Source organism: Psittacula echo (genome assembly GCF_963264785.1).
Source record: "Psittacula echo genome assembly, chromosome: 2".
In the NCBI taxonomy this organism is placed as follows: Eukaryota; Metazoa; Chordata; class Aves; order Psittaciformes; family Psittacidae; genus Psittacula; species Psittacula echo.
The window spans coordinates 62,255,304-62,274,075 of NC_137737.1; the positions used below are offsets into that span (position 1 = coordinate 62,255,304).

Consider the following 18,772-nt stretch of genomic DNA (forward strand, 5'->3'; position numbering starts at 1 on the left):
GGATTAAACTTTCTTTTTCACGATGGGGCTGCATGGTCAGAGAAAAACAAGGATGTGCAAGGTTCGCATGGAGATGGAAAAAAAGGGGTAGGTGGACCTACTGAAAATATTAGAAGAGTGCAATAGGGTGGAGAAGCAGAACAAGCCAAGGGGGAAGGTAGTCAGAAGGAAGGGCTATGCAATACAAAGCAGAGACTGGTGTTGGCAGGGTCACATTAAGAAACAGAGGCCATACATGTGGAAGGCTATTGGAACACAATAAATGGAAAAAAACCTCAACAGTTCCTTCAAAGAAGGGAAGCAAACAACTGCCCAACCCCTTTCAAACTTACAGCATAGTTCTTTTTATTTTTGTTTGTTTGGTGGTTTGTTGGGCTTTTTTAATTTAGTTTATGTGATAGAAAGAAGAAAAAGCCTATCCCTCAAATCCTGAAGGCACTAGTAAATCTGATTTTCAGCTGAGTCACAAATCATCTATCTTTGCTTTTATAAAACAAAATATTTAAGTAGATTCCTGGGAGTCTATGAGATTAAGAAAAGATTCCACAAAGTCTCTAAATCATAAAATAAATGAAACTGCACACTGCTTTGTATAAACAGTGTTTGAGGATACATTCCAAGAGATATGATGGGAAGGGAATTAGCTTTCAGAATATGAAGAGCAATCCACTCTTTGCAAACTAATCCACAATCTAAACCACATTATTTTCAAACAGTACAAGCCGAAATGCTGATTTAAATGCTAAATCTATTCACAGGTTTGCACTCTGAACTAAGGTAAAAAAGGGGCAGAGATCATATTTGCTAAGGATATGACAAACTTGTTACTTTAAGGGTGCAAACAGAAATAAGCAAATTACCTTAGTTATGACTACTTTCAGCCTGTATTAAAACAAATACTATGCCCTGATATGCATAGAATTTCCCCTCTAGATATTCATCATTGTAGATTAAGATTTCAAGTCATGTGAATCATGATGGTTGCTGAGCCTCCTGTACTTAGAGAAATACATCAGACTTCAGCTGCATAAATTAGTAAGTCTCATAAATAAAAACACACCAAAGCTCTGTCTTGCTGTACAAGAGAAGGCTAGCCAGCTGAACAGTAATGCCTGTAAAGCACCTTGCTACAAGATGTGACCATCAGATGAGCGTCTATTTCAAGAATCTTCTGCAGGTCTCTGAAAGATCCTAGTTTATGACATGTAAGACACTCCTCTTTCATAATAACAGAAAAAAAAATTATAATTAATTTGCTTTGAACACAACCACCACAAAAACTAATCTCTCTGTTCTTCCTATGCAATTCCTTTCCATATTGGGGAAAAAAATGAGCAAATTCTGAGACATGTGAAAAGAATTCTACTAATTATTGTTACTAATTATTAAGGTGATGCAAAAGAAAAAATATAGGTTTTTCTAATAATCATAAGACCTCTTAACGGTTTACACAGTTGTAGTATCAAGCTTTTAGAAGGCTTAAGTTCCAGGAGTGAGTGCATTCATCTTTACTGAGGAAAGCATACAGAACAATTAAGTTAAAAGTTTCAGTTTCTAATAAGACACGCATAAGAAAAACAAACTAAAAAAAAAAAAACCAAACCCCACAAAACCCCCCCACAAAAACAGCACAACACAAAAATCAGTGTCAACAATGGTACACTGCTCTTATTACAAACACCTGATACACAGAACATAACCTTAACATAGGAAAAAACATAATGGTCTATTTCCCCAACATCAATATTTCGGTTACCACCACTCTGGCTTGCACACTGCCACCACAGCACTGCAGGCAGAGCATTATGAAGGTGATGCAGCTCTAAGCAATCAGATGAGGCTATAAGTATCTTGAGAGGCAGTGCCCTTTGCCCCTACCCTCTCCACCTCCCAGCAGCTGCATTTTGCCAATGGCACGATTAACTCTGCATGGCAACAAAGCCGTAAGGAGCAATGCAAGTGAAAAAGCAAACTCCTGCAACTGATTAACAGCACTGGAGGCAGCAGCTGAGAGAAAACAGCCACCAGGGACTGCCTTGTTTAACAGCTCACAGGGACACTCATACCAGCTACACGAGCAATCTGCCTTTCACATTGTCTTCTGTAGAACAACGAATTTTGAACGGTTTCTATTTTTTTTTACCCCAACGCATTTGTTTTAGCCTACAGGTTACTACAGGTGAAGTGCACTGTGTTGCTAGTGAACAAGCAGCAAGTTGCTGCTATTCTGTAACAATCTATTTTAAGAGTTGTTCAGACTGTTGTGAGATTTTAGGGACTTTTGCAGAAATTATTTAACTCCACCACTGATCCTTCCTCAAACACTGGTTTGAAATAACCTTTAGCTGCTAAGCTAAATGGTAACGTACTCCTTTTTAAAACACACTAAAAGACAACAAAACCAAGCCACTTTTAATGGGAGTCTCTGTCTCAGGAAGTGATGTATCTCAAAACATCAATAAGTGAAAACAACAAAAATTTAAGACGTTAGGTTAGACATGGCTTATGGCTGGTCATTCACATTCTGTAACATACCAATTTTTATCTTGCTATATCCTTATAAATAGGGAATGTACTTAACATTGTTGGAATTTTACAGTTAGCAAAATCAATGGAATAGTTTGACATTAACTCTAAAACATACAGGAAACCTAGAAATTTACCCAGAATGCAGAGAAAATACTTTCTCACTACCAAAGAGCCATTCCCCTTGCTTGTTTGTATACTGTTATAGAACCACTATTTTGTTTAGAACTAAACAGTGTATCTTTGCATATACTTTGCATTGCAGTGGGAGTGTAAAACAAAGTGGTACCAGGTGAGGTAGAATTCACCTGGTCACATATATGTGTGTTGATTCAACATCCATATTCTATGTAGCACAATAACATAGCATAGCATAGAGAAACCCTTCAGTTCAGTACTTGAGCAGCAGTTAAGCTGGGTGACTCAGATGTTGCCTAGCAATGCAGTGCACCATGCTAAATTACAGTAACGACAAAAGACCCATCACATTACTTAGTATACCAATTGCATAACATGTTTAATTGTTGCTTTCAGAAGAAATTAGACGTCAGGGCACAGGTTTTCTGGAACTTTAACTTATGAATTGATAGCAGGCCACGTCACGGAACAACTTAATTCTGTAGCCCAGGGATATAACAGCAAAGTTGATAACCAAGTGATGATCTAATATTATTTTCCAGATGCCAAAGAAAATACATTAGGATCAAGTTTGCTCTAAGGCTACAGACATCATGTGCATGCAAACCAAATAGTAGTAGTATCTGAGATATAACAGTATGTATGAGACATGAAGCCCAATGCCTTAAACTGACCACTTTCAATTCTTGATTTTTTGCTGTTTGTGTTTGTTCCTGTTTCTCCCTATTGTCCTTGATCTCTTATGCCTCAGTTTCCCCATAGTCTTATCATTTCATTACTTTTGGAGAGAAGAATGTAAAGAAGAGTATATATATACACACATACATACATACACACTGCTGTTTGAGAAGCACTGGTAATTTGGGTGAAAATGTCATACCAAGACTCTGAAAAGAAGCAATTGCAAAAATCATAGAGAGTGCTTCAAAAGAAACAAAGGAGTGTACAAAAACCCCAAATAAATTTGTACAGCATACTAGTTTGCTTTAAGTGAATGCTGTCCACACACTCAAAGAAGTCAATTAAGAATTTCAGTCTTACTGTTATCTCATTGTTTTAGTATAGTGGTATAAAGCTAGTAATCTTCCAGTTTTCTATATAAAACTGAAAACCTCATTCCTTTACATGGAAATATACTCTTTACATACAGGCATCTGGGGACTGAAATCCACACTTCTGTTATTTCAGTTAATGCAGTTATTGGTAATGACAGTAGCTAGATATTCTTTCTGTCTCAGAGTGAAGGACATAGAAATTTTGCCTCTGGTTTGCCAAAACACTGCTGTTTCCAAGCATCCTATGTTCTAACTCCAGATTTGGAAGAACAAGCGTGGCTCCTGTGCTGTTCGGATCTTTCTTCCCAAACTTTTCAGGAAAGACATCTTTTGTGCTCCTCCTTAACTAACACTGTTCAGCCTCGCTGAGACACTCTAGATTTTGGGAGGGGCTATTCTATTTTCCATCTTTTGCTACTTTCCTTCCTTTGCTCAGAGGTAACAGCATATGGAGAGAAAAGCACCAATACTACATTCAATGTATTTCTTCATGGCCTTTCTCTTGTACACCAAAATAGCGATTCTCTTCAAGGGAAGCTGGTGGCTAAGCACTTCCTTGGACAGAAGCTCTGGGCAGAGGAGACAAACTAAATTTGGGGGCTACTTACTACCTGTAGGTGACAGCTTTCTCAATTTTATCGCATAACAAAGAAGAGTTTTTAGGAGGATTACACACAGAAAAGTGCTACATAAACTCTTTTGTTCTAAGAAGTACTTGCAATTTGTCATTAAGAGCCCCACAGAAACTTTTACAATTCTGCTTTTATGATAGGCCCTACAGGCATACAGACACAGAAATAGACTCAATTTCTCATACAGACTGTGAACATCAAATTATCAATTTAATAAGAAAAACGTGCAACTGAAGTTACTAGGCCCCTGCATAACAGTACAGGATAAAGTCAACACATTTCTAAGGCCCTTCTGAAGCTCTTCAGGTAACAGCAAGTTGTTTGTGTTCTTTGAAGAGGGGATTTCATGGGGCGTTTTCTTCCCTCTGTCTATACCAATAAACAGGATTGATGATGTTACTCCTCTTACAGAGAAGACTTGTGGCATAACATAGAAGAACTACTAATGTTAACATAGGTACTCATAAACAGAAATTTAAGTCAGCCTTTGAGGTAAGAATGGCTTACTAATGAAACTACAAAATGCTGGACTATCAAATTTAAGGTTGTTCAGAGAGTGTGTCAAGGCAGGCAAAACATGTATTTGGAGTAGTGAAAATGCTATGCTGAACAGGTAAATTGGCAAAGTGGTATCAACTTCTGGGAACACATAAATCTGCTCCAGCCACTCTCTTTCACTGCAAAGAAGTGGATGGTAGGTGTCCCTTTTACAGAAGTATTTTCGAAAATTATTCCCATAAAATGGGGAGAGGAAAGGACAAGCACAGAAAAGCCTTTTAAATGTAGAAAAGTAAATTTGGTCACAAAACACTAGGAAAAGAAGTTTTGTGGGCAGACAGAGAGAAGTGAATTTTTGCATCACTTTACCAGAATAGAAATATTTTTTTATTACTTCATGGCTCACCAGTGAGCACATTTTTGAATAACCAAAAGCAACACATACACAAAAGAAGAAAATCAATACCAGTTCTTAGATTTTCATTTGTTTAAAACAAGCAACATTTAAAAAAAAATCAGCAAAGCACCAACCATGAGACATGTAGTATTTAGCTTTCAGGCTAGTTAAGAATTAGGGAAAACACATTACTATTTTGATTTGCACTGAATGGTTACTATGAAGTTTTACTTCTGATGTTAAAATATAACAGCAGATGTAGAATTCCACAATATAAGGGGGAGAAAAATAGCGTTTTGAATGCTGCTTGTAAGGATTAGCAGCGTAACTATTTTTGTACTGATCTGAAGCACGATAGGCAGATTACATGCTGTAGCTCCTTTACAGAGGCTACTGTTTTCTCAGGAGTTATATTTAAGATTATTTCTACTTATTTTGATGCATTATTGTGTATATTTTGATTATACGTATATATATTGCATAGTCCAAGTAATTTTGATGTTTCAATCTTAGTACACAAAATACATTTCCTCGAATTTATTTCTGTCTTACTCTAAGTATACAGTGTTCAACTACACCCCCAAGATCTGTTGCCACCAACGGAAACAAATCATTTACTGAAGGGCTGTGCTAACAATCTTGCTTTCTATGAAGACCAAACCACAAAAGCAACTCTGAATTTAGGTAACAAAAAAGCATTCTGCATTTTAAATAGGCATGAATGAGAACACTGCAAAATGCCAGACAAAATAAATAAATAACCTTAGTTTGTTAATTTCCCTCTTGGTTAATTAACACCTATAAATGACCTTTAGCATTGACAAGTCCAACTTCATCCAGAAAGCCAAGGTTGAAGAATATCTATCCAAATAGGATTGATTACTGATTACAGCATTGTGAGGAACACAATTCAATCTGATTTTTTTTTTTTCTTTAAAGGATGGAACTGCATTCCTGAGTAAGCTGATGTGACTGCCAATGAGGTGAAATGCAGAGTCATCACACTATAATAACGTTGATGTTACCATTTCTACATTTATCTGAAGCACAGAACATACATCATTTTAGACTGAAATTAAACCTTGTCAGAAATAATTTTTCTTTATATTGTGTGGAATTAAAAACATATTGAAATGATCCATTAAGAAAATTCCCTTCTCTCTATCGTTGTGTTTTTCAGACCGTGTCTGCATCCTTAGGCAATGAAACCATTTTTATAATTATAATAAAACAACTAAGTGTTGACTTTAAGTTAAGAAAATTGTTGTCTGAATGACTAAATACTTCAGCAAACACAATAACTCCTTCTAAGTTTAACACACAGAAAAACCACATGCTTGAACAGGTACATAGAATCATAGAATAGTTAGAGTTGGAAACCTTAAGATCATTGAGTTTCAACCCTCCTGCCATGGGCAGGGACACCTTGCACTAAACCATGTCACTCAAGGCTCTGTCCAGCCCGGCCTTGAACACCACTTTTTCATATGTAAGTTTGCTTAAACCTATTTCAGTTTTAGTCTTCTGCTCAATGTTTATCGAGCAGGTCTGCACCTCTAAATTTTAATATAGGTTTAGTCAAAAAGCATCTATCCTTAAGGAGAAAAACTAAAAGTTTGCCACTAGAAAAACTGAGTTTGTAGTACAAAGTACAGCAGCAATTTTATGTTCCAGCAAGAAATACAACTGAAGCATCTACCTGTATTTCAATGAAGAGAGGAATGGTAAAAGAGTCAAACCCATGTATTTATTTCTTATTTCTGGACATTGAAGTTTGGCAATGTAAATTGAGAATTAGAGATCTCAGTATTTGCTTTCTCCTAAAGCCAGAAGACATGAGCATTACTGAACTATAGCCCTAACAAGAACATATCAACACATTCTGCAAGAAAATCTCTAGAATATTATTTTTATTATTTTCTAAGAGTAGCAGAGAGAGACAGTCTACCACTTAAGTCCAGTTCCAAATAGTATTTGGAACAATTCTCTAAAGCAGAAGAGTGGGCAGACTTTCTTCCTCTTGAGTTTGCAGCAATATCACAATTGCTAAATTTATTTTGTTTCAGCAACAGTTTGGTGCAGATTTATTTACTTTTGCTTTTAACTGTTGAATACGTAACCTCTCAACTGTAATATAGCTTCTAATCTCAAAGACTATTTTAGACTCCCTTTGCCATCCTTCTGCCTGCTAATGATACATACCCCATCCAACATATAATTATTATTGTCAAACTTGAGAAAACAGAGGAAGATTCCCTCTCCCAAATACACAGAGGAGTGAACTTACTACTGCTTGTCTACCTGCTGCAGCGTTAAATAGCACAGAGTAACACATACAAGCACCTTCAACGAAAAAAATGAATATACATATTTAGAATACTGAACATGACTCCTTGAAAGGCCTTTGGAAACTAATGAGTACAGTTTACTTACACAAGCATGACCTGGTTTTATCAGTGGCAGATAAAATAATATTTAAAAGTATGACTTCTAATTAGACTAGACTATTTCAGTTGGAAGGGACCTGCAAAGATTATCTAGTCCAACTGCCTGACCAGTTCAGGGCTGACCAAAAGTTAAAGCCTGTTATTAAGGGTATTGTTCAAACGCCTCTTCAACACTGACAGGCTTGGGGCATTGGCCACATCTCTAGGAAGCCTGTTCCAGTGTTTGACCACTCTCTTGTTAAACAAATGCTTGCTTATGTCCAGCCTAAACATACCCTAAAGAACTGTTACTAATCTATTTTAGATAGCATTCATATACAGATAATGCAATATACACCAAAGAGTATTATCTGGATTTGGCTGTTAGTTTGTGTATGTGCATGCATGTGCATGTAGTATTTTGCTTCTTAGTGCTTAACAAAAATATTAAGTTTATTAAGTTCCCATTGTAGATGAAAGAACACATTTAATTGTTAGCAGCTGTAACATTAAAGTATTATGTAAAGATGATACATGTTTTGGCATAATAGTAAAAGCCATGCTGCAGCTTGTCAACATGCTACTGGATCTTATTTTTGTAGGTTTATTTGCTACTTAATCCTTTGCTGATGAAAATCTGGAGCAACTGTTTACTATTACTAGTAATTGTGAAAACATCAGGGAAAATTAAAACACAAATCCTTTTACCATTTATCATAGTTTCTTGTGTGACATGTTTGTGCAAAAAAAAAAAAAAAAAAAAAATTAACAAACTTATACTAAAAGTCTGATGTACCTCCAAAATCAGTTGAACCTGGGTAAAGAGTGTTACATTTGTGCATCCTTCCCAATCAATTTACTATATTAAATATTTTCATTTTAAACATTTGCGAGAATAATTTATTAGGAAGAAGTTGTTCAGAATTCTTAAGAGAAATTACTAAAGGGCTCTTCTTTCTATTAGATGGAAGACAAAATAATTATGCACTATAAACATTCTGTTTCCATTTTACTCTGTTTTAAAACGTATGTTACAAAGATTAAAATAATAAAAGGCCATCTTAATCCACGTAATGGTACGTATCACCTGTCTCTGTCAATGCGACATTTAAAAGCATCTCTTTATTAGAAACACAAATCAATACACTCAGGGGACTGCTATAACTGCTTCAAGCAATTTGTATTATCATTTCATTCTTGATGTTCCTACTCAGAGCAACTTCCTATGAATGGTGTGAAAATGGCAACCTGTCACAACTGATTTTTTCTAAACCTCTTGCAAGAATTTTTCCTTTCTTAATATAATTAAGGATCTTGGTACTAAACACAGGTTTAGGTTGTTAAGATGAAACTTCAGTTGTAGGCTCTATTTTTTCATAATTGAGGGCCCTCCCCAACTCACATGAGAAACATTACCAATGAAATGAAGAGCTATTTGCTTTGTTTTGAACTGAAAGAACTTCATACAGAGGGAAGCACTCAAACTTCTGATGTCTTTTCCACAGACAGATCTCCTGACAGCGTTTTCAGTGCTTACAAAAACCCCTGGAAGAGTGTTTTGGGTACAGACTGGAACCTCAGTTACCTTGCTCTACTTCCTTGGGGAGCCCAAATACATTTCAGTAGTCTGTTATAAACATTCCTTAAAACTACTAGGTAGATTTAGCCAAATACTTCACAGTGAAATAATCTAAGTGAAGTGAAAATTAACATTTAGCTGTGAGACAGAAGTACAGAAGTCTGAAGATGTGCACTTATACTTCAAAGACCAATGTGTCCATTGGTACTTGCAATGCTCCTAGTTAAAGGAAGAAAAATTTTACTTCTGAAATGAGGTAGAAGCAGAACTGACTTAGAATCACAGAACGGTTTGGATTGAAGGGACGTTAAGGATGATCTAGTTCCAACCCCCTGCCACAGGCAGGGACAGCTTTCACTAGACCAGGTTGCTCAAAGGCCCCTCCGACCTGCCCTTAAACACTTCCAAGCACGGATTTCTCATTCCAAACTTGTAGATTTTTGGGTTTAGGTAAATCTGTTTTTAAGTTTTACAAAAACAGAAGTAGGAAATCACACAGAAAGGCTAAATTACCTTATTTTTTGGATTGGACGTGTTCAATACACTTCTAGTTTCCTTGCCTGTGTAAATGACAACACCAATTACAGTTCCTGAAAAACAAACAAACAAGAAGTAAGGCAGAGGTGTCAAGTATCGTAGAATAACAGAATAGTTTGTGTGGGAAGGGACCTTAAAGCTCCTCTAGTCCAACCCCCCTGCAACGAGGAGGGACATCTTCAACTAGATCAGGCTGCTCAGGACTACATCTAGCCTGGCCTTGAATGTCTCCAGGGACATTAAGTAGTTAAGAGAAAATCTGACTGAATTAATGCTTGTGGTAATTTACTGTCCCTCAAACAAATCAACTTATGAAAAAGCCCAAACACTTATGCAATGTCCATAGTATCACGAATGGCATTTTTCAGAAGTGACCATGAAGGGTTGTTGTAACTTCTTTAATTAACACTCACAGAAATGACAACATGCTTCCCTTTTTAATAGAAATGATATTTTCATTGTAACTGCTTAAAAACTTGTATTTTAACTTAAAATATTCTCCAATTGCTTTCAGAAGTTAACACACAGCATAACTGCATTTCACAAGGAATACAAAAATGAGTACAATGAACATCACACACAAACAGCCTGATATTCTGTCATCTATTATGATGTAAAAATCTACTTCACTCCATTAATTACTTTGATAGAATCCCATACAAAAATATTCTACTGTTTATTAACTTATAAAAATGATTCCCCAGTTCCAATTATCTTTCAGTCAATTTTTACTGCATGGCATAGTAAAATTTGGTTTCAGCATGACTAAATAAAGTTTTATATTAAACAAAACCTTAGGGTTTTATTAATACGCCACTATCACACTTCATAGCACAAAACAACTCCCTTATTTCTATTACTTTTTTAAGTGACCTGAAATGCTTTATGGCAGTACTACTAATAATATTTTTTGTTGGCTTCATGCTGTAAAGAAATAATTAACATGTCAGAAACACCCTGCTCAGAAAACTTTAAAAACTGCAGAAATATTACACATACATCTGGCATTAATTAACTTAATTCATCCTTGGAAATCAGGACCACGTGCCAAGATCTGCTATCGCTACTCTTGTAGTGTAACAGGTCATAAAAAATTGAAGGAACACACAAAGAAAGATAGATGACAGTTAAAGATGTTGGTATTAAAGAAAGGAAGTTTCATTTACTGAAAAATGAGAATGAAAGTGAGAACTTTGAGTCCACACACAAAACATCAGGGACTATACATTACATCTTCTGGATGATAAAAAATTAGCTTCCCCTATCATTTTCCCCTCCGTACTACAGCCTTTTTGTAAGACGTCCCCTGACATAACATCTTCCCCAAAGCGGCAAAAAATCTGCACATTAAAATGGAGGTAATATGCCCCCAACACATCCCAAAATTCCTCTTGACTCTTGTAACAGTCATTGATCCGTAATTCTGAACTCTTTCTATTGGTCTCTAACCAATGCCTCTATTCCTTTGGGACACTTTATTTTGACGTGATCCTCTGATCTGACCTTTGTCCAACAGAATACACCGGATGACATCCTGTAGAGAATCCCCTCCTGCACACCCTGACAATCTCTGCCTTTGTAGGTCCTTAGCTCAGTAAAAACTGGGGAAGACTTCTCTGTTCCAGCTGGCAGCTTTCCACTAAATTTCACATGGCTGGGCTGCTGCAGCTCAGGAGAAAAGCCATCCTACTTGTCTCCATTTTGCTTCTTGAAAAGTTGGTTTCAAGGGTGAAAGTTGGATAAAATCCATTCTGATGACTGAATTCTGATCACAATTTTGGCTACATCTGACTGAGCTGCTGCTTTCACTAAGCTATTGATCTTTGCTACATAGCTGTACTACAAGCCTGGGCTTATTACAAGCAATGACTCGAGTATTCGTATGTATGGGCCTCCGTGCAAACTGACTCTTATAAAGCAACCTCTGATTGGGAAGGGCAGAGTGCCAACAGAGAGAGAAGTTACAGGAGATACTACTAGAATAAACTTGTGGGCCTGGACAAAATGCAAAAGAGGACTTGTGCAGAATGGGCACACACAAATAGTCACACATGCTCCAAATCTGGTGTGTGATCCCAGGCACTATATGAACCATATAAAAACAAGAGAGTGCTCAAAACTAATCAAATTTGTGTGGAGGACTTGGCACAAAATAGTGCTTTTACAGCTGTGCAGTTACACAAATTGTTCTCATTTTATCTAAAGTGACTTTGAAAGAGTGACACCTGATCAAAAAATTCCATTAATACAAATCTCTCCTTAACAGGTATCTCAGCAGGTCTCTCAGAAAACTACATTATCTTGTTTGGAGTTTGAACCACACTGATCATTACAGTAAATGGAGAGCAAAAAGTTAAAGTTCATACTGTAGTGGACCTTTTGAGGCTTTTTAAATTTTAATAGCCGACTTTCCCCTCTCTTTCCAAAAGGAAATCTACCAAAAGTTTTCAACAAACAAACACCACAGTCAGTAATGTAATGGGCACAAATGATCTGAGAATAATTTAATTAAAGATAACCAAAGAGATTTTCAGAATACTTAGTGGTTTAAATTATTTGGTAATATTTAAACCTGTCCCTTCAGTGATAACAGTTTTTAAAGTTTTCACTAACCAAGCCTTCCTTTTCTTTCAGGCAGTATTATTAATTCCACAGCAATAATACAGATATTAAGAACGAGACATAGACTCCATACCTTACTGCTACCTTTCTGAAACTCACTGGGTTGTTGCCTCTAAGGGGAAAAGTCAAAATATTTTTTCCTATCTCACTTCTGAAAGAACAACAAAAGGATGGCTGCATGCTTTGGACTCGAGAGAGGGACTTTTGATTTCTACCCCTTCCAGAGGCTTCCACTGTGTGATGCTGGCAAATTGGTCTTTGTAGTTTTTGCGGTTCAGATAAACATCATACACAGCCACCAGATCTATGTCAGGGCTTCACAGCGAGGGGCAGAAAGCACCTCAGATTTGGTAGCAGTTAGACTCTCCATTTAGGTATCTAAGCTATCAATTCTGAGACTAGAACATCTGGGTATATATTATGTGTGACAAAATGGTATTTTTTTTTTTCCATTTAGCTTACTGTTATTAGAATCATAGAATAATTAGGGTTGAAAAGGACCTTAAGATCATCTAGTTCCAACCCTCCTGCCATGGGCAGGGAAATTTTTGAGAATGGGGTATTCTAAGGGTAAGGAGACATACTTGAAACAAAGGAAAGCAAGCACCTTCCAAATGTGCAAGTTTGAGGAATCTCGCTCTCCTGAACATTATTTGTTGATATAAAAAAAGCTGTGGAATAGCTTGAGTTGTTTGACACGACATGATTTTGTTAAGCCAATTTTGTGGTTCCCAAAATTAAAAAAAAGGTATCAAAATTATAGCAAATGTTTTTCTTGTTACTTGTACTCTCCAGCAATAGACTTTTTTTTATTTTTTTTTTTTCTATAGAATCCATTAGTGTAGTTTCCTGATATTTTCCTGAGCTTTCGTAATTTGCACTCAACATGCAGTTGGTAAGATTCCTTGAAACCTTTATACATTTACATTTACTGTTACTGATCTGCAAAGATGATTGATTTGTGGTCTCTCTGCACTGGAACTGTCAAGACATCAGGAACCAGAGCTCAAATTTTCTGAGGTATTCCCCACATAATTCCCCAAACACTTTCCTTAGCCTGACCTTGGCCCTCTGTATCACCTTGACAAACAGCAACAGCATATTGCTACATATATTTGTCTTACATCTTGGAGATAGTGGGCTCACCTAGCTGATGCAGTGTGTTTTATGCAACATGTCAAAAGGAAGATCAGGAAATTCAGCATATATTTAATCACTGGAAGGAGGAAAATGAGAAGGAAAACTCCCCCACCAAACAACTGCCCTGTATGTCCTACACAATACGTTTTCACAAATTAAATAAGGCTTTGTATCTGGAACTCAGCTACAATCCCAGGCATCAGTCAAGTAGTTCCTTGCTCCACCCCCGAGACTGAGAGCATCAGTCAGTAATGGGTCAAGATACTAGTGCAGGTTGACGCAAAATGCTTTGTAACAACCTCCAGGGATTGGCAAGTGTGTAACGTAGTCCCAACAGCAATAGGGCACGTATTTGCTCGGCTTAGTAACATGGTGTCCAGGCTGATTACAAGAGCACCAAAGGAAGCAGTCTTCCAATCTAGGATGCTGTAATGATTGCCATACTGAAGAGTTTTCTAGTAAATGAAGAGCTGCACAGGCAATGTTGCAGGGCAGAATTCTACCTCCTATCATCTGGGCACAGGCTACAAACCCACTTTCTTGAAACAAAGTGGCAAAGTAGTAAAAGAGTAGGCTTGTGCATGGTCATCTTACGCTTCTGGGTGAAAAATTCCTGCATGTAATAGAACTGTAAGCCTAGACAGTAAGGAGTCTGAAACAGTTACAAGTGTGGCTGAGGTGAGCTAGCTATGGAGTAGAAAAACTGCACACTTTGATATGCTACTGGCTGTTTATTCTTCTGGTTTTATGGAATCTGAGTGGCACTTGTCTGCAGAGGTTGTGTGCAAGCATAATCTTCCACTAAACGTTTCAGATTATATTCAAGGACTATGACAGGCCATGATACTGGAGAGGATGCAGAAGTGCCTGCAAAGTTGAGTAAGCAGAGTCCATCTCTGATATCCTGTCATGGCAGGCTATAAGCAAGGCAGTTATAGATGTTTATCACACAGTCAGACAGTGGTAAGTGTTTTTATTAACAAGATTTTTAGTTGTCACAAACTTCAGAAATTCAATTCTGAAGGAAAAAAAAAAAAATCCAAACTTAAAAAAAAGTCAAATTTAATTAGCTAGCATTAAGTATCCTAACTTAGCTATGTACCTTCAACTTGGAAGCGAGATGAAAACAACTGAATGACACATCAGTTATCAACCAAATCTAGAACATCTTAACAAACTGCTAATTATTTTGCCTTATGGTCTTCTTCATAACTATATGCACAGTGCACCTATAAGACTTTGTAAATTCCTTATCTGACAAGCAACAGACTGAAGGCCGTAATTTCCTACTCTTTGTTAAAGTCCTAGTCCTGTCAAATGCTAAAATTACCTCCACAGAGGCAATGAGTAATTCTGAGGATCTGAATTTAAGATGCCATATAGAAAAAGCAAATATCCAAACAGAAATCTTACATGCTTAATAACTGCAGTACCTACATAAGAGGAGCACATTATGACAGTATTAAACTGTAATTAACACATGAGATGACATAAGTGAAATTAACGATATTCCAACATTTTAATTAGAAGATATGATTAATGTCACAAAATCAGTTACTGAAGGAAACTGTTTTTCTCTGCTACCTTAACCAACTTCTGTATGCACATCATAACACCATTTTTAATTACTTGATCACATACTATTTTTCCCTTCAGAAGGAGCTGCATGTAGTCTTGAAGAGCCATTCAGTAATTTTGCTTTGTGTTATCCAGGGAGTCTGCCTTAGAGACTTATTCCACTATTCAAAACCATGCTCCAACAAGAGAATTATTTTCTTCTAAGTTTCCCTACTATCATCACTAGTAATGAACCTAAGTCCTTCATAAACAATTGAACCTTCACAAGACCCTTCAGAAGTAAAAAAAAATCCAAACATATGCTAAAGCATAAATTTTAAGGAGCACTGTTTCCAGTAATTTGGGTGCCAACTTCAGATGGCATATCAAGAAGCCTCACAAATTAGCTAAAGTTCTAAACAAAAATCAAATTATCAATCGTGGAAATGAAAACATGAACTGTTTTTAATTAAAATACAAAATCACAGATACAGAATTTCTGATTTTGCGAATATATACCCTTCGAGTGTAGCTTTTCCTCTTATATGCAACTGTGGGGAGAAACAAACTCAAATTTACACTGCACTGAAACTTATAATTCATGAGCAACATCTTTTTACACACAGTTACAAATTGTGGCTACTTAAGTTAAAGATCTGAGAACAATTTTAGGCATCATCCATTTGACAGAAAGACTAGCTTCCCAGTGCAGTCAAACCAAACAACGCTGAGCATCAAAGAACATGACTATGTTTTTACACTCTAGAAAGGAGTGTTCAGTAACAGAATCTTCTGCCACCTCCTCAACATTGAACTCTTCCTCACAACCCTCAAGCAGGCCCTTCACTGATGTAAGAAGCCCTCATAGCAGGGACTAACTTCGCAAGTTGGGTGGAGACCCTTTTTTTACTTCTTTCCCCTTCCTCGAAACAAAACTGTTAAGGAGGATTAAAAACATACGAAAATATTGTGGATAGCACAATGAAACTGATAGAAAGGCAGACAGCAGAGAAGAGAGAGATGAATAGGCTGGGAGAAAATAAGATTTTCAAAAGCCATTGATATTTCACACTATGAAAATGAAGATTTTAGATACATGATCAGCTTTGCTACCGTAACTCTTACCTGAGGCAACAACAGTGCTTGCCCATAACGTATTTTCTATGCTTAGGCTCTCATGAACTGCTGGATCACTGTCTTCCTGTTAAAAATATGAACAAATAATAAGCAAATCAGCATCACAAATAGTCATAGTTAAGAACAGTGCCAAACCAACTGAATAACTTGGCACAGGATGTCTGCATCCCTGTATCAATCACTGTGTAGTAGTATTCATTTCCCATATTTTATTTGTTTGTATGCACACACAAAAAAAAAACTTTCCAAGAGGTGAAATACCTACTGAAGTTGATATTAAATTATATTTAAAGAACTCAGTTGTGTTTTAAAAGGAAGATATTCTTATCCTTAGATAAGAAGAACAAACTGAAGAACAGTTTGCTATACCAAACAGTTAATGTGAGTTATGAACACTAACCACCAAAAATTAATACCCGGTTCTTTCTGACAGTTTAAATCATCTATAATCCATACAATAAGTTATGGTCATCATCATTTTGCAACCCAACTGACAGTATGTCAACTTCAGGGAAGACTATTTACACTTCTAAAAAAAAAAAAAAAAAAAAAAAATAAAGTACACTTGTGTTGTCTTACCATATACTTAGAAAATATGTATCCAGTGGGGTAAATACTTCCAATGGGAAATTGCTTCCATGATTATTTTAAACTTTCCTTTTTTCTAGTCCCCTCTTTCCTCCCCAGCAATAATGGTCCATAGATTGTAAACAGACTAAATCTCTCATAATCAATTTGGAGAGTGTACAGATTTGCTAGTCACTAGCAGCTGTGAAATGTGCCATTTACAACTAAAGAAACTTTAGGAGGTAGGATAATCAAGTGTATTTGATAGAATTACAGAGTGTGCTAAACATTTTGCAGGAAAAGGAAGACCACTGACTTAACCAAAGTACACAATCAATTCTACATAATGTGAACAATCAAAACTTATGTCCATTATTAATCTCTGTTTTGAAACAATTACCAAGCAGAGGATGAGCTGCTTAGAAACCTCTGTTCCTAAAGAAGAAAGATCTCAAACTAAACAAACACACTTTTGAATGTATTTCAAAAGATCCCTATACAGCAAAGGAACTATAGCTCTTTTCTCTTAAGTGAAGCAAAATCATTGTTTAAAAAGCACAGATAACCATTCTGTCAAAAAAAGAGGGGAAAAGAGAGAGGATATAAAATTAGCTGGAAGAAGAAAACCACAAGTTTTTAACAAAGACTCAGACAAGAAGTAAAAATTCTGTCAAGACTCATCAATGTTCTATAAGATTAGTCTTTCATTAGGAAAAAAGAGAAAATTTTTTATTCTTACCAAAGGAATAAATACTGCAATAATTATTTGCCATACTCTGAACAGTTAAAATACATTAGGTTCAAGATGATAGCAACTGCAAGCCCGCTCTGATGGAGTAATGTATCATGTAGGAATCTTCAGTAGTTGGGGAGTACTACAAAGAGCAGAAGTGAATTCTAAGTTATTGCTACATAGCAACAGAAGTACTTAACATTGAAAGACCAAGGAGTGTTCAGCTCTAGAGAACTGAAAATACATCTATGAAGGTAAAACAGAATCAGCAGCTCTAGCAATATTCAAAACTACTGGTATTATTAGTAACACACAAAGCCTTGATCACCAAAACATTAAATATAGGAAAAGTATTCTGACCTAGCTCTAAAAGTTATTATCATTTATAGCAATTATCAATCATCTAACATTCATAACTTATTTTCTGAGAAGAATTCTTTTTATATGGTTCATCCACAGCCTAAATTCATGAAATTATCCATGGATAATTTTTCTTAACTTCATAATGCTTAGATTCCTGGTTTATGATTTTTCCTGGGTTATTCAGACTCTGTGATTATTTCTGCTTTCTGAAAGCGAAGTTAAGCAGTGTATAAACATGTAAGTCTAAGTAGAAATTATCTAACAATACTAGTTTTTCTAGAGTAAGATACTAGTAATATAGTAAAAATACTAATTGCAGCTGTTTGGGGCATGGCAGTCAGTGGAGAGATACCCATCTACACATATGTCACGGTTTAAGCCCAGCTGGTAACTCAGAACCACGCAGCTGCTCGCTCACATCCCCCCTCCCCTCTTTCACCCCCCCGCTTCCAGAGGGATGGGGAGGAGAATCGAAAGAATGTAACTCCCACGGGTTGACATAAGAACAATCCAGTAACTAAAGTATAATACAAAACCACTACTGCTACGACCAATAATAATAACAATAAGGGAAATAACAAGGAAAGAGAATACAACTGCTCACCACCCACCAACCGGTACCCAGCCCAACCCGAGCAGTGATCCAGCCCTTTCAGGTGACTCCCCCCAGTTTATATACTGGGTATGACGTGCTGTGGTATGGAATATCCCTTTGGCTAGTTTGGGTCAGGTGTCCTGTCTCTGCTTCCTCCCAGCTTCCCCTGCTCCCTGGCAGAGCATGAGACTCAGAAAGTCCTTGGTCAGAGTAAACAACTCAGCAACAACTAAAAACATCAGTGTTACCAGCGCTGTTCCCAGGCTGAAA

General features: G+C 36.6%; 1 protein-coding gene across 5 annotated transcripts in view; it reads right to left on the reverse strand.

The window, feature by feature from the left end:
• ATP9B (ATPase phospholipid transporting 9B (putative)) overlaps positions 1-18,772 on the reverse strand; it is a 165,419-nt gene that overhangs the window by 60,126 nt on the left and 86,521 nt on the right. For all 5 annotated transcript variants that reach the window (XM_080610367.1, XM_080610365.1, XM_080610364.1 and 2 more), the window contains exons 10-11: positions 16,233-16,308; positions 9,765-9,841 (exon numbers count right to left, since the gene is read on the reverse strand). In XM_080610367.1, the coding sequence (XP_080466493.1) occupies positions 9,765-9,841; positions 16,233-16,308 (153 nt within the window). The remainder of the gene's footprint in view (positions 1-9,764; positions 9,842-16,232; positions 16,309-18,772) is intronic.